The sequence below is a fragment of the Plectropomus leopardus genome, chromosome 6 (assembly GCF_026936395.1).
Source record: "Plectropomus leopardus strain MGB_pleo_1.0 chromosome 6, ASM2693639v1, whole genome shotgun sequence".
NCBI lineage: Eukaryota > Metazoa > Chordata > Actinopteri > Perciformes > Serranidae > Plectropomus > Plectropomus leopardus.
In genome coordinates, this window is record NC_142181.1 from 35,902,298 (window position 1) to 35,917,585 (window position 15,288).

General features: G+C 36.7%; 2 protein-coding genes across 3 annotated transcripts in view; one reads left to right on the plus strand and one right to left on the minus strand.

Annotated features, from left to right (window-relative positions):
- Positions 1 to 15,288, minus strand: part of LOC121943606 (rhomboid-related protein 4-like) — a 16,024-nt gene continuing 736 nt past the window's right edge. Inside the window, exons 3-12 of one of the 2 annotated variants that reach the window (XM_088079353.1) lie at positions 8,901 to 9,011; positions 7,600 to 7,755; positions 6,139 to 6,430; positions 5,134 to 5,266; positions 4,885 to 4,973; positions 3,017 to 3,073; positions 1,801 to 1,956; positions 1,648 to 1,691; positions 459 to 573; positions 1 to 296 (exon numbers count right to left, since the gene is read on the minus strand). In XM_088079353.1, coding sequence (XP_087935479.1) covers positions 172 to 296; positions 459 to 573; positions 1,648 to 1,691; positions 1,801 to 1,956; positions 3,017 to 3,073; positions 4,885 to 4,973; positions 5,134 to 5,266; positions 6,139 to 6,430; positions 7,600 to 7,743 — 1,155 coding nt within the window. In that variant the 5' untranslated portion in view covers positions 7,744 to 7,755; positions 8,901 to 9,011 and the 3' untranslated portion in view covers positions 1 to 171. The remainder of the gene's footprint in view (positions 297 to 458; positions 574 to 1,647; positions 1,692 to 1,800; positions 1,957 to 3,016; positions 3,074 to 4,884; positions 4,974 to 5,133; positions 5,267 to 6,138; positions 6,431 to 7,599; positions 7,756 to 8,900; positions 9,012 to 15,288) is intronic. The other variant, XM_088079352.1, reaches the window with a different exon arrangement.
- The window catches only part of LOC121964896 (scavenger receptor cysteine-rich type 1 protein M130-like), an 18,694-nt gene continuing 16,776 nt past the window's right edge, over positions 13,371 to 15,288 (plus strand). The window contains exon 1 of the mRNA XM_088079349.1: positions 13,371 to 13,478. Within this exon, the coding sequence (XP_087935475.1) occupies positions 13,433 to 13,478 (46 nt within the window). The 5' untranslated portion in view covers positions 13,371 to 13,432. The remainder of the gene's footprint in view (positions 13,479 to 15,288) is intronic.

A 15,288-nucleotide genomic window follows, 5' to 3' on the forward strand; every position in this document is an offset into this window, starting at 1 on the left:
TGGATAGCAGTTAATATTTATTGTGCAAAAATAGAATGTAAAGAGAGGCACAACTAGCCAGTTTAAAGTCTTTTACATTGGCAATGCCCTCCAATTTAGGCTTTGTTTTTTTTTTTAACAGAACATTTTAATAAACAAGATAAAAAGAGAGATGAGATTCTCATCCTGTCATTATAATCTTCTCCTCCTCTGGCTGGAAACATCGAGTTTAAACCTCCTCAATCTTCTGCTCCTGAGCTCCTCTTGGCTCACCTCCTCCTCAGTGAGGTGTTCAGTTTCCCTCTGCCTGCTTTTGCCTAAAAAATATATTCTAACTTAAACTGTGTCTTTTTGACATTGATTTGTCTCTTATTTACAGTGATTTTAAACAAACTGACCTAAATACTGAAGTGTTTTGTTTTGTTCAGCCACAACAGCAGTCACTTTCCTTTTGTTCTGATGTATTTATTTTCCCTTACCTCCATCATTCAGGCTTTTTCTGATCACCATTTCAATCTGCTCTTCCTCAGTCAGTCCTGCGATATAAGATTCTGTGTATTCAGATGCATCATCTGCAGTTTGATCTTCAGCATGCTGTAGACCATCATGTGGAGACACAAACACAGCTTTTTATGATTAGACTCTACTGTTCAGGTAATGCATCAAGCATTTCAAATTATTTATTCCTTGATGGCATTGAACTTAAAGGTTATCCAAAGAACAGGCTCAGACCTCAGAGGCAACTGCATATGGCTGATCCAGCATAGCCAGCCAGACACTTGGGACACCGGGTTTTTATATATATATATATATATATATATATATATATATATATATATTTTATAAATTAAATATATTGTATATAAATATATATATAATTTATATATATATATATATATTTATACATTATAAAAATAAAAATAAAAACATTTTTGGTGATATTTAAAGAAAACATGCCTTCTAAACCTGCTGGTTTGCCAAAATACAAATTCACCAAATTTACACCATTTATTATAGCCAGAAATTATATATATTATATTTTCCAATTTCTAACGATAATTGAACACATCATGTGGGACAAACACTTGATGCATTTTCCCAAAGTCTCTCAGAGAGGCTCAAGGAAAAAAATATCACACACACATATATATATAAGCCATTTGCTAGTTAGTTTTTTAAACTTAAACTTTTTTTTGGCTGATTTTTTTCTTCTAACGACTTTTTTTCTAATTTCTTGCTAATTCTTGGGTCCTATGTTGTTAAGTTGCTCATTGCCTTCTCCCCATGTCTTTGAAGGAAATCCAATTAATCTACACAAGTTTCAAAGGGTTAATTCCTACTTTTTGTATATTAAACTCATTGCTTTTTCGCATTCTCGGATGGGGCGGAGGATAAAACGGGCAGGATATGCAAATGCCGATTGTCTTCAGCAGTAGCAGTTATCAACAGCTAGTCATATGTACGCTGTGATCAACCAAATAAGAACATTTCATGTATCATACATGAACTCAATCCGCACTGATCTACGCTGGTAATGTGTGTTAGATACATGATTGAGGGCCAATATGAGGTTTCATCCTGTCATTATAATCTTCTTTTCCTCCTCTGACTGGAAACATCTTGTTTAAACCTCTTCAATCTTCTCCTCCTGAGCTCCTCAAGACTCACCTCCTCCTCAGTGGGGTGCTCAGTTTGCCTCTGCCTGCTTTGTCCTAAAAAATTAAATATCATAACTTAAGTTGTGTGTTTTTGACATTGATTTGTCTCTTATTTATAGTAACTTAGAAACATTCTGACTGAAATAATTTCTTTTTTTCTTACCTTTGTCATTCAGGCTTTTTCTGATCGCCATTTCTATCTGCTCTTCCTCCGTCAGTCCTGCGATATAAGATTCTGTGTATGCAGATGCATCACCTGCAATATGATCTTCCGCATGCTGTGGATCTTCTGAGTGTTCTTGTCTTGTCCCGCTATAACCTACACACACATTTACACACATGTAGATACTAGAATGAACTGACAAACAGATGAACCCAACAGTAAGCAATAATGGATGGCTCGATAAAAGTTTTTTCAGGTGTCTTTTTCAGGTGATAATTTTCAAAACAAAACTTTGAATGATTGAGAAGTAACATAGAGCCCTTTTTGATTTACTTGAAAATAATCTGGTAAAACAGACATATACTTTAAGAGCTGACTTGAAGAGACAGCTGATGTGTTTATAGAAGTTTATTAAAGAGGTTCCACAATAAATGTCCTTGGTGTCCCACAGCAGGGATGCTCATCTTGCTTTGCTTGAGCGCTGCTTTTGAAAAATGACAAGCGGCCAGGGGCCAGTAACAGGAGCCCGATGTGTGTTTCTAGGATTTTAGGATGGTGCTAGGATTTTAAGAGATTTCTCAGATTTACTGTTGTTTCTGGGATGTTAGGGTCTTGGACCTCTGTTGGGTGGTATGGGGGATTTTAGGAGATTTCTAGGACTTAGCATATTTCTAGGACTTCAGGGCCTTTCCAGGATTTTAGCATGTTTTTAGATTTAGGACATTTCTATGATTTTAGGTCTTAGCTAGGACCTCTTTCGGGGGGTATGGGGGATCCTCCACTGACACATTTTGTAATAATTAAGTTCTATTTTGATGCTGTTTTATTCACTCTGACGCCTTATGTATACTAAAAGTACAAAAACAATTCCCAGTGGGAATCACTTTATTTTGATTGTGAATAAGAAAATGGTTAATAGTTTATCAGTGCCCAACATATTAGAATCTAAAAACACCAGAAAGGCTGTTACTTTTGCAGAGAGTATCCTTGCTATTTAAGCATGTCTTGAACCCTGTCCTGTCCCTTTTCTTCTGTAATTACCGTCTCCATGTGGAGGATTTCAACATTTCTGTGTCGCACTGTGGCAGATAGCATATCAAGGTGGAACGCCCTGTTGATTTAAGTTACTGATTAACTGAACAAATTTCAAACAAAGTCGTATGCTGGAGTAATTGCACAATTGATCAAATATTGTAGATCCCTTTTAGTGAAATACCTGAAGAGCTGAAGAATGAACTCGGTCGTGGACTATTTCCATCTGGAGACACCAACTCTGATTGAGAAAAAAAAGTTTCAGTGAACACTGCAGAACATTCAGAGAACAAGAAGAATTATCGTCATGTATTGACTTAGTGTAAGGGTTTACATCAGCATTTAAAGCTTCAGTTGGTAACTTTTAAGGAAATAACTGTCCTATTTAGTGAACTATCACTTTATTCTGAGAGAAGTACATGAGAGAGATAACCTGTGAGACTAGAATTCCTGCCTACCACAAGTCAAGTTTCCTTTACAGTTTACATCCATATCTGTGAAAACATAGATGCTTCACACGGTAGATCTCTACAATCAGCGCAGTTTCAAGATTAGCGTCACCAGTTTCAGTATCCAACCAAATGTGTCTCCTTATGTCCCTCACTTATGATGTGGAGCAATGGACAGAACATTTTGCAGAACATTATCATGTCACAGTAAAGTTTGACCTTTTGGATATAAACTTATAGCATGTCATCATTATATCATTTGTGTGAAATGTTGTTATAATTAGCATATGAATTCTTGAGTTATGGCCAATAAACACGTTTCATGAGGTCACAGTGACTTTTTTTTTTCCTCCAACCACCAAATGCTAATCAGTTTTTTTAAATAGATTTTTTACAGATTTAAAAAAAAAACTTTAAAAACTTTTTAACACAGTGCTCTTTACATACATCTCTTTACATCATACATAAAGCAATTAATAATACTAATAACTGACAAGAATAAAAATAGAGAAATTAAGGAAAGAGGCAGATACATTAAGAAAGGTGACCAAGTCCTCTCAAACAGACCATCATCCCCCTTCACTCATGCCGTTAGTCTTTCTAAGGGTAAGATGCGACAAGCTGCGAAAGTAACACTGGTTCATGAGCGGTGATTGACATGATTGACAGCTGGGTTAAAGACTCCTCAGCTCTGATTGGTTGTTTTTCTTCAAATGCAGTTTGGCCATCAGAAGCACTACGAGGCGACAGTAGTAGGCAGAAGAGTATGATTTTTTTCACAGATTATCGGTCTCATTTACCACTACGTGATTATTGTGACATTTTTAGCAAATATGACCAAAGTTACTTTTTTTTAAAAGTTACCAACTCTAGCTTTAATATTTACAGATCTGGACCCCAAGTGAGGGTGGCTGTAGCCCAGCTGAATAATCACCAGTCGCCACACACACGTGTAAATTAGCTAATATAGACGATGCAACTACTTGATGAGGATTGTAAAAATAGGGATTTGCCAAAAATAGTCACATACATTTTAAGTCTCTTCAAACATTTCTTCACTGACTTTAACCTAAGCAAATTTACTGGACTCGTTTTAAAAGAACACAGAAAGAAGACGATGATCATTAAAATAATTTTCCCAAAAAATAGAGAGAAATTTGTAACAAAAAACAAAAAATAATTACAATTTCTAAAAAAAAAAGACAAAAAAGAAAAAGAAAGAAAATTACCTTAAAATTAGCTCACAAAAAAGAAGACAAGAAGGAAGCAAAGCAAACAAAAGCAAACAAGGGAATAACCTGAAAAAAAGTGCTAAAAAGTAATAATAATAATAATTCTGTAACATAAATTTTAATATGTAATCGCTATCATTGTAACTATAGTTTTTTCCCTTCCTTTTTAAAACCAGCTTTCTAAATCTACTAATTTCTTGCAGTGTTCAGGATGTTTCTTTCACAGTTCCTCCTTGTCTTTTTCTCCCCATGTTTTCAAAGGAAATCAAACCAGTCTGCTCAGGGTTCAAAGTTTTAATACTTGAAAGGTGAAAGGTGTCTGAATGCAGCTCAACAACAGACATCTGAAATTAAGAATGCAACATTCAGACCTGCACATGTCTTCATGATGGCCTTCAGTGGACCCCAAGTGTAGAGCAGACCCACCAGAATACCTGCCAGGTGGCCAACCAAAGAGGTCCTGCAGAAGAGCAATGAAAAAACACACTATACACACAGACTCAGGGAGAAGACTGCATATCTATCTGTGTGCTACCAATGGGAATAAACGATAAACCAAACATACTCAAGACCCTGATTGTAACTTGCCGGTTTTCTGGAATTTGGAATTAGTATCTCACCCGGGAGAAATGAGATAGATCAGCACTAGCTCCACCCAGCTGGCGAAGCGATTGGACACACGCATATACAACACGAAGGTCACCCCACCGGGGTTGTAATGGTTACTGACCACCTTCAGAGCGAACAGGACACCTAAAGACACAGTTGTAATGAGGAGCATTGTAAAATCAGAGTTATTTAATGAGGATGGTTAGAAAAAACCTACATGTTCTTATCCCAAGTCATCACATATTGTACCTTTGCAGAGGACTTTATATATTACACTTTAGGTATCATTGGGAGTCTGCTCTTTATGTTGCAGGATGCCGCTATTGTGATGTCAACAAATGCACACAGTGGGATGACGTAGCACACAGTTACGTTTAGGCAACAAAAGCACATGGCAACCAACGCCGGGATGTCAACAAACGCAAATGCCGGCACAGATTGTTAGGGTTAGGGGAAGGAGGCACATGGTAATATGTAGAAAACGTCACATTCAAATAGGAAGTGAACACCGTAATACCACATCCAAGTCCACGGTTTGTGCCATCCGCCCACTACCCCTCGAGCCCCTACGGGGACCTTCATAACTGGCAGTATTTCAACAGAGTATCATACGGACGTGAAAGATGGCCTCTGGTATCGGGTTCAAACACGGAAAGCACTGCCAAAGCGGCAGTATGTGATGACTTTGGAATGAGAAGGCTTCAAAAAACAGGAATCATTCAAATTCAGCAAGAAACTTTAAAAACTTACAAAAGAATCAACTAAAACTAGGCAAAAAAAGAGGTAAAAAATTGTATATATATATAAAAAATGCACATAAAAATACAAAGATAAAATATATTAGATTTTCAGGTAATTTCCCTAATTTTCTCGTGCTTTTTACTAACTTCTTGCTAATTTTAGGGTCATTAAGAAAGGGTTAGACAGATTTTTTTATTCCTTTAAAATATTCTTCATTTCTTTATAACACATTTTCAAACATTTTCAAAACAGCGATTACTGCTGGTAGTTTGTACCTGAAAAGCCGACAGCACACTCCTCTGTTAATGTCATCAACGGATCAGAGTCCTCGATGAGTTTTGTCAGTGCTGCCTGTAGCAGCAGATAGACGAGTCCGGAGAGCAGAGAGAAGACTGACAGCAGGTATAGGAACCAGGCTGCCCCCAGACAACGCTCCAGCCTGATACCTTTCCAGATGAAGGACACCATATTGAAGTAGAGGTGCCAATCATCCACGTGGTGCAGGGGGGACAGGAAGAGGCGATGCCACTCTTTATTCCTGTACACACGCTGGAGGCTCACACAGGCCTGAGGAGTGGATAGGCAGAAAACAGTAAAAACAGCAATATCCATCATATTATCATTATGTTATTATAATATCAATTACTTTGGATTAGGGACGACTTTGTACAGATGTTTACTACAATGTTGCTATGACGTAGGCAACACATGTAGATGCAGCAGCCTGTAGCTCCTCAAATCCTTGCTACTTTTTTGCTATATTTTTCTATTTTTTTGACACCATGGCCCCTTCTGCTGAAGCACGACTTTTCTATGATAGAGAAGCACTTATCAACATCAGGAAAAGTTGTGTAGAGTTTGGACTTAATGCAGCAGACTGTGAGAGGATCTCCACCAATGGCATACGCCGAGCAGCCAGTCAGACCAAAGGGGAGAGACCAAACTGAAAGCGCCGGACGAATTCTTCTGGCTAATGTCTGGTTGCAGGAGAATTAAGTGGATGAGATGAAATTGAGGCTCACACAGCAACGGGAAATCAGAGACTGGACTGAATTGAATGATCCCAACAGCAGAAACATGCCTAAGCAACCAAATGGAATTTTAATAGTAGCTGCTGATTTTAATCAACTCATCCTTCAACTCCAAATATGTAGCAGGATCAAGGACAAATTGTGATTTCTACTTCTACCTTCTAAAACATAAAACATGACTTTTTGGGTCAAGTCAAAAAGTTAAAATGAAAAATTCAAAAAAACTGGAATACATTTAACATACTATTTTATCGTATAAGTATCCCTTCCTTCAAAAAAAAAGCTTCTTTATTTTTCATTTGATTGGATATTGTAAATGTAAATGAATGTTGGTGGTTCCTCTATCCAGATCTGACGATACACTTCGGAAATTATATTTAAAAATTAGATATTGGCTGTTATTTTGAGATTTTACGATGCAATATCAAAGAAAAAGTGATTCTTACTATCATACTCAAAATGTCTTAGTGTTTTTGAGACTTTTGAAAGACTGATTTCAAACATTTTGATACCAATTAAGGCCTTATTTGTAGAACTAAGAATTTAATGCTTTTTAGGACTTCTTAAGGATAGGGAACCCTGCAGTTAAAACGCCTTGTAGCTGCTTTAAACTGTATTATTAAAATTATTAATATTATTGTTCAATTGACTGCTAAATGTTACAGTGGCAGTGTAGCAGTGGGGATACTATTAATGTAACACTACCTCCATCATTGGAGCAGCAGGGAACACATAAAGATACACATTGAATCCCAGGACAGCCAGGGTGACTGCAGGGATGTTCCCGAGACCCTCCTGGAACAGCTGGACCACCAGAAGCAGCAATCCCAGCTGGAAGCCCCTCTGCATGATGTAAACACCCTGCAGAGATGGTTTCAAAGAAAAGTTCAACATTTTAGTTAATACGTGCATTTAATTTCTTTCCAAGAGTTAGACAAGTAGACTGATGCATTGTCATGTCTGACAAAAACTCTCATGGTGGATTTGAGAAAACAACTTCAGTTTGCTGTCAGCAAAGGCTGTCTGATGGCAATGTGAAGTGGTGAAAATATTCTTAATATAATATAATATACACTTCAATTAATATAGATTTTTTTAGGTTGGCGTTTTTTAGGTTTTAGCACTGCTTCATTTTCTGTGATGTGGGGATTCTGTCTACTTGGTACATTTTCTGTTTCGTTACTGAGAACATTACAACAGTAAAAAAAAAAAAAAAGTAAAATTAACGGCAACATTTTACCACATTTAGTTCCAAACAATGTTTAAAAAAAGTGGAGAATAATAATAATAATATAATAATAATAATAATAATAATAATAATAATAATAATAATAATAATAATAATAATAAGTCACTAATTTACAGAAATATTTGTCATAAACTTCCCGTGCACCGCTAATGTGATCGTCAGGTCCTGGTTGGTAGCAGGGACATAATTAGTGGAAAACAAAGTAAACCTCCGCACGCTGAATGACTTAACTGTAATTTAGTCAGAGCGGGCAACGCATTTCACCTGCAGCTTCTTTTTTTGTGATAAAATGGTGTAAGTTGCCACCCTATTTTCTAGGCTTCTTGATGTCTTTGATTTATACGATTTTGTATTTATTGTGAACCATGAGATCTTTGCTACTTTATGGGCTTTTGTAAATAATAATAATAACCGTTTATTATATCTGAGCTAATTCGCATCTGCAGTCCCCCGACAGGTCAGAACAAAGACACAGCACAGTAACCTTTGCCATGCAGCCTAAATAACGTATCTAGATCCTTTACTGAGGGGCTGCCCCCCTTTAATGCACAGCTGTAGTCTAAAAACAGATAAAACAGGCTGCAACAAAGAGAAACACTGTAAGGATATTTCCTCATTCTTCCTCCCCTGATAAACAGCAGCTGACCCAGACACGAGACAAACAAACTTTGACAATCCACAGAAGCACTTTCAAAGACACTCATAATAGACACATAATAATTACAACCAACGTTCAATCTAAATCCACTTTACATACTCACGTGTCATCTGAGCGTCGCCTGTTGGTGTTATCGGCCAGTTAGGAGTTATCTGTTACATCACACGCAGCCGCATGTTGGTGCAGCCCTCCGCCCTCCTCTGTATGGTTCTGCCGGAGAGGACCAGTAACGAAACCAAAACCAGTAGTATAGGAAGTCATCAACATGAGCTTCACTTTTTACCATTAACATCACAATGATAAACATGTTAACCCTTTGAAACCTGGATCCACATCCGTCTTTTTGGGCTGCCTTCAGACGCCTTGAACAAGCCATTTAACCTTTTAAAACATGAACAAACTGTTTTGGTTTCCTTAAAAAAACGGCAAGTTGGCATTAAATGCAAATTGCAAGATATTATTAAAAGATGACAGGAAAATGGCCTGAAAATTAACGAGAGAGAGACAGAAAGGAAGCAAAAGAAAGAGAGAAAGAGAAATCTCAATAAAAATTAAAAAAAAAAAAAAATGTCCGACAGAAAATTATATGTCCAGGATATATATATATATATATATATATATATATATATATATATATAAATATATATACATATATAAAAATATCTTCTGGATATTTTCTCAGAGTTTTGGATAAATTTCCACTAATTTTCTTTCTCTTTTTTTCTTTCCTCCTTTCTCTCTTTCTCTCTCTTACCCACCGTCAGGTAATTTTCTTGTCATCTTTTAATCATTTCTTACAATTTCTAAAGACATTTTATGCCAAATTGCTCATTGCCTTTGTTGAATGAAACCAAACAAATTTGCTCAGGTTTTTAAAAGGTTGAATAACTCAAATCAATCAAGAAAAAAAATGGGCTGGGGGCAAGGAAAAAACATTAATTTGGGGGCAATAAAATTTTCTGGGGGGGGGTGGGGGGGCAAGAAAAAATCCATAATTTTCTCTGTTTTTTTCATGTGTGACAGAGTGAAAAAAAAATGCGTGGAATAAAAACAATTTTCACAAGAATTTTTTTTTTGTCTATGTGTGGAACCCAGTGAAAAAAAAAAATCAGGAGGAAAATAATGCTCATTTGTATAATTGTTTCTATTTGTAATTCTCATTTTGACCACAAGAGGCTGAAGTGCACCACCACCCATGTCCCAAATTGGACCAATAGCATCCATGTTCTTCCAGGGAAGTTTTCATTTCTCTTTGCACTCTTAACACAACATGCATCTCTTATGTGTTAGCAGGTTATGTAACATGACCGTCACGTCTTTCTTTTGGCCATGAATGTGTTATACTTGGTACTAATCTGCCGTTAGTGTCACGGGTGGAATACTGTGTACTATCAGCAAGTCAGATTGAGGATTAACATTTTGTGGCCTCATACATAGAATTATTCAAATTCTGATATATGAGGCCTTTCATGTTACATAAAAGGTTATGGTCATAGTGGTCACTGTCACTTGCAGCAGTTACAGTACACTGTGTTTGTGTTTTCTCATGTTTCATCTTCAAAATGCAAAATCTAATATCAACAGTAGCAGTTGTGGTCAAAATGAGAACTACAAAAAGAAACACTTAAAAAAAATGAGCCTGATCTTCCTCCTGAGAAAAAAATATTTTTCACTGAGTTCCACACATGAAGAAAAAAAAGTGTGGAGCCGAGTGAAAAAAGTTTTTTTTTTCTCACCTCCATTTTTTTTTCTTTCCAATTTTTTTTCTTGCAGGTTTTTTTCCTCGCAAAAAAATATTTTTTTTTCTCTCATAACGTCATAAAAAATGTTTTTTACACTTAGAAAATGGATCACCAGAAAAAAATGTTCTGTACAAATGCCTTCACTTTCTAAAAATATTCTCATGTGTAAAACTTAGCAGTGTACAGAACATGCACATTGACAACTGTGCATGCATTTAATGATAGATGATTCTTTTTTTTAAAAATTCATAAACGAAATCTGATTTCAAGTGAAATTAACCAATAACTACTTCAGTATCATCAACATCTGTGCTTGTCACAAACACTCTCCAATAATCAACAATTTTATCAACCTCATCCTCAGCATCACAGGGAGTTTTTAAGCCTGACTGATTCTGTTGCTCATCACACAAGTTCAGACAAACATCACTCACAAGGATTTAAAAAAGGGGTCTTAATGTAGTTTCAATTTGACTTTTCTCCCTTTGGATAGAAACGTCCAGTAACCTACTGGATGTTGCAATGCCTAAAATTAAAAATAAATAAATAAAAATAAAATAAATTGACAGATTGACAGATCACTGAATGTGTTGGTAACATAATAAATGCACTCAGAAACAGCCGTTTCATGTTGGCACATCCAGCAGAAAATGTGTGACGTATAAGCAAAACCACAATGATAAGAAGATTAAAATGATGGCGAGGAAGCAGCACATCTGACTAGAAGATCAGACATGTGTCGTAACTTTTAGTCGCTGTTATTTTCCCACCTTCAGCCATCACAGCTTGACATTAAACCACCTCAAACTCCGGGCGTTTTACTTTCTCTAAGTATGCTTTCAGAACATGTAAACCATGCAGATTAAATGTGCTTGCATATCAGAGGCTTCAGAGCACAAACTGGCAGGTATTTGCAGCAGTAGTGGAAAGTACATTTACTAAAGTATTATACAATTCCAACACGCTGTTACATAAGTCGTCACAAGTTGTTGCTTTGCAGTGGACTTCTGTTATGCTCCGTGTCAGCAGGCTTTCGTTCTGAATGGACCACAAGTGACTCATGAATGTGTCAAGATTGTAAAAACCACACTTTATTTTAAAGTACAGACCTATATACTTTGTTATGGGCCTCATGTATAACAACAACCTGTTTTTTTTTTCAGTACAGCAACTATTTTATTGCCCTCTTCTTGTTATTATTTGGCCAAATAATATGCTGTGCCCTCACAGTGTCACTGATTTTGATGCAGTAATATTGCAAATATTGTGACCTAAAGAATACTTTTTTTAGGTCACAGTGCTACTTATTTACAAAGTTTTAAGGAATTGCACCTTATTCTTAAATTATGTTTTATTTCATTGTGTTGTAAGCCCACGTGTTTTTCACATTTTGCTAAATAAAATTGAATTGGTGGGACTATGCTGCATGTGGTTATGTTTAGGCAAAAAATGCACATGGTAAGAAAAAAAACATCACATTCAGATGTGAAATGAACACCAGACTCAGAGGTTTGTTGGATCCATCCACCATCCTTGCAGCCCATCAAGGGGACCTTCGTGCTCCTTATATTATATCGTTATCGACAGCGTTTCAACCTGAAGCTATCCAGCAGCGTACCATGCAGCCCAGGCAGGTTCCGTCAGACCATCTGAAGGTGTAAAATATAGCGTAACCAGTTCTGCCGTGTTCTCAGCTGACATTGTTCAGTGGCGTGTCATGCAGATGAGGAAGGTGGCTTTTGGCTTTGGGATCTTACTTAAAGTACTGCAAAAGTGGCAGTATGACGACTTCTGAATGAGAACAAGCTGCAACTGCACTCCCTGATGGCAGTGGCCCACCAGCAGGACAATGCCACACCGCAAAAACCTCAGAAATGGCCCAAGCAGTGTGACAAAGAGCTCAAAGCACTGCTCTGGCCTCTAAATTCCCCAGATCCCAATATGATCATGCACTTGTAAGACGTGCTGGAGACCCACCTCACAACCCACAGGACTCAAAGAATCCTCCCCAAGAAACCCCCAGAGGTCCTAAGTCCCACTGTGGATCAGTGGTACCTCTGAGGAACCACCACGTCTCAATGATGCTCCATCAGATGGGGATGTGGGGAATTTGGGGGCCAGTTCGCCACTTTGAGCTCTTTGTCACGTTCATCTGGCCATTTTTGCAGTGTGGCAATGGCGCGCTGTCCTGCTCGGGGGCAACTGCAATTGCATATGATCAACCTGATGCTTTTGATTTTGGAAAATTGTCTATATGCAAGTAAAAATATTAATAGTAATTTGTCATACTACTACTGATGATGATAATAATAATAATGATGATGATGATGATGATGATGATAACATGCATTGGACTTGCTGAATTGTCCACATTCTGTCTGTGAACAGGTTGTACCTCATGGTACATATTTTAACCCTTTAAAACTTGAGCAAATTAGCCTGATGTCATTCAAAAACACAGGAAGAAGGCTGAAAGATGAAATGAACCAAAACTTAGTAAAAAGTTCAAGAAAATTACAGGAAAATTAGTTTTTTTTTAAAAAGAAAAACTATAAAGAAAATTTAAAAAAAGAAAAAGAAATGACCTGGAAAAGTGCTTAAAAGATTATACTAATTGTGTAACATAATTTCAAATATGTAATTATGATAATAAATAAATAAATAATGTTCCTAGCTTTATTTGAAAAAAAAAAAAAATCAAAATCCACTAATTTCTTGTAATTTCATACTTTGAAAAAAAAAACACAGCTTTGTAACAGCCCACGGTCGAAGCAAACAGGAAATAGTTTGGGGTTTTCTTAAATGGGGATTAGAGCTAACTGTGAGACTGATAAAGAGCCGAGACAGCACATGAAGACACAGTGACACTGAGGGACACACTTAGTCAACATGGACCACAGAGTGCTGATGGCGTTTCTGTCTCTCTGGAGCTCAGGTAGGACTCTGCTTTAACCCTCTGAATCCTGAGTTAATTGGCTTAACCTCTTTCAAAAACATGGTAAGAAGACACAAGAAATGGCCTGAAAATGAGCATGAAATTCTTAAAAAGTTTCAAGAAAACTACCTGAAAATAAACACAAAAAAGGGGAAAAAACAAACACATATGACCTCAAGATTATTTTTTAGTTTACCCTGTTTCTTGTTGTTAGACAAGTATTAAAGAGTGTAACATTTTACCTTGACATGTTTTGACTGCTATCATCCTGCAGTCTTCCTCAGAAGAGTCATGTGATGTTGCTGTGACCTGTGTTATCAGCTGTTTAGGAGCAGACGTGGTCGACCTGTCTGGTCCTGACAGGTCGGCCACGCCCTCTGCTGTCCCACCGCCTCTTGAGGATGGTGTCCCAGGTGGCAGCATGTAGGACCCCTCGTCCCTGTTCACAGTCCTGTCGGTTCATTTCTGGATCTCAATAGCCTCCCTTATTCAACGGTGGTACTTGTTGCTCTCTGATCTGATGACCCTGGCCCCTTCTCAATCCATGATGTGGTTCTCTCTTCTGTAGTGATCTATTATGGTTGATTTTAGGTTTTCCTGTGTGGCTTTTTCCTTTTTTTGCTCTTGTATGTCTTCCAGATGTTTCCTTTTCACATTCTTGCTGGTGATCCTTTTTGTGTGTGTTGAATGGTCTTTTTGGGAGGCTATTGAGATCCAGTAAGGTACCTACAGGACTGTGAACAGGGCTGACAAAAAAAATTGGGACATTAACCGAAAAAAGCACTTAAAAATAATAATTATTCTATAACATAATTTTAAATATATAATTATATTATAATATAGTTTTATGAACACTATATTTTTTATCTTTTTTTGTTGCTCATTGTCTTTTCCCTCATGTTTTTGAAAGAACTCAAATAATCTGGCACAGGATTTGAGTATTTGAGAAAAGCATGTGAATACAGCACAAAAAAAAAATAAAGAAATAAATCTACTCTGGTTTCAAAGGGTTAAAGGCTGTTAAATTTTCTATAAAATCAATAAACCCTGCCACTTATATTCTCAGTCCCCATGTGAATATCACTTGATATAATAAAAAAATGAGAACGTCTGTCTGAGTAAGACAACAGAATAATTATTAGAAGTAGGAATAAATCTACTGGGCTGCCAGCTTTCACATACTGATCACGAGACAAACACCTCTGACACGACACACATCCATTTTATCACTAACACCTAGATCAACGTCAGTTCTCTTGTTGTGTTAAGATGCCTTTAACAAGCATTTAAACCTCTGAAATTGGTTTAAATTGTTTTAAACATAGGGGAAAAGGCAAAGAGCAACTCTGAAAGAAATGTTCCCCAAATAACAATAAATTAGTAGATAGAAAAAAAAGTTTTTTAAAAGCTAGGGGGGAAATTACATATTCAAAATTTAGAAAGAATAGTCAAATTACAAAAAAAAAAGAAGACGTCTAGAAGAAGACATGTAATAATCTCTAAGTTAACCAGTTTAACCCTGTATTGTCTGTCCTTGAAATTGTGAATTTGTCTTCTGAACTCTTAAAACAAAATTCCTGGGGGTTGAGGAGAGATGACCCTCCCAACCTTTTGATTATCAGGGCTGCCAGAAAGTTGGCAGCCCTGATAATCAGACAGATTTAACATTAAGGTTCTTAGTTTTATGGAAACGATATGGGTATGGAATTGGAATCAGAAAAAAACATAAACAAAATACTTATTTACTGTGTAGGAGAAACATTTTACTAGGTATGAAAAAAAATTATTTATTTTTCATTCCCACTCTGTG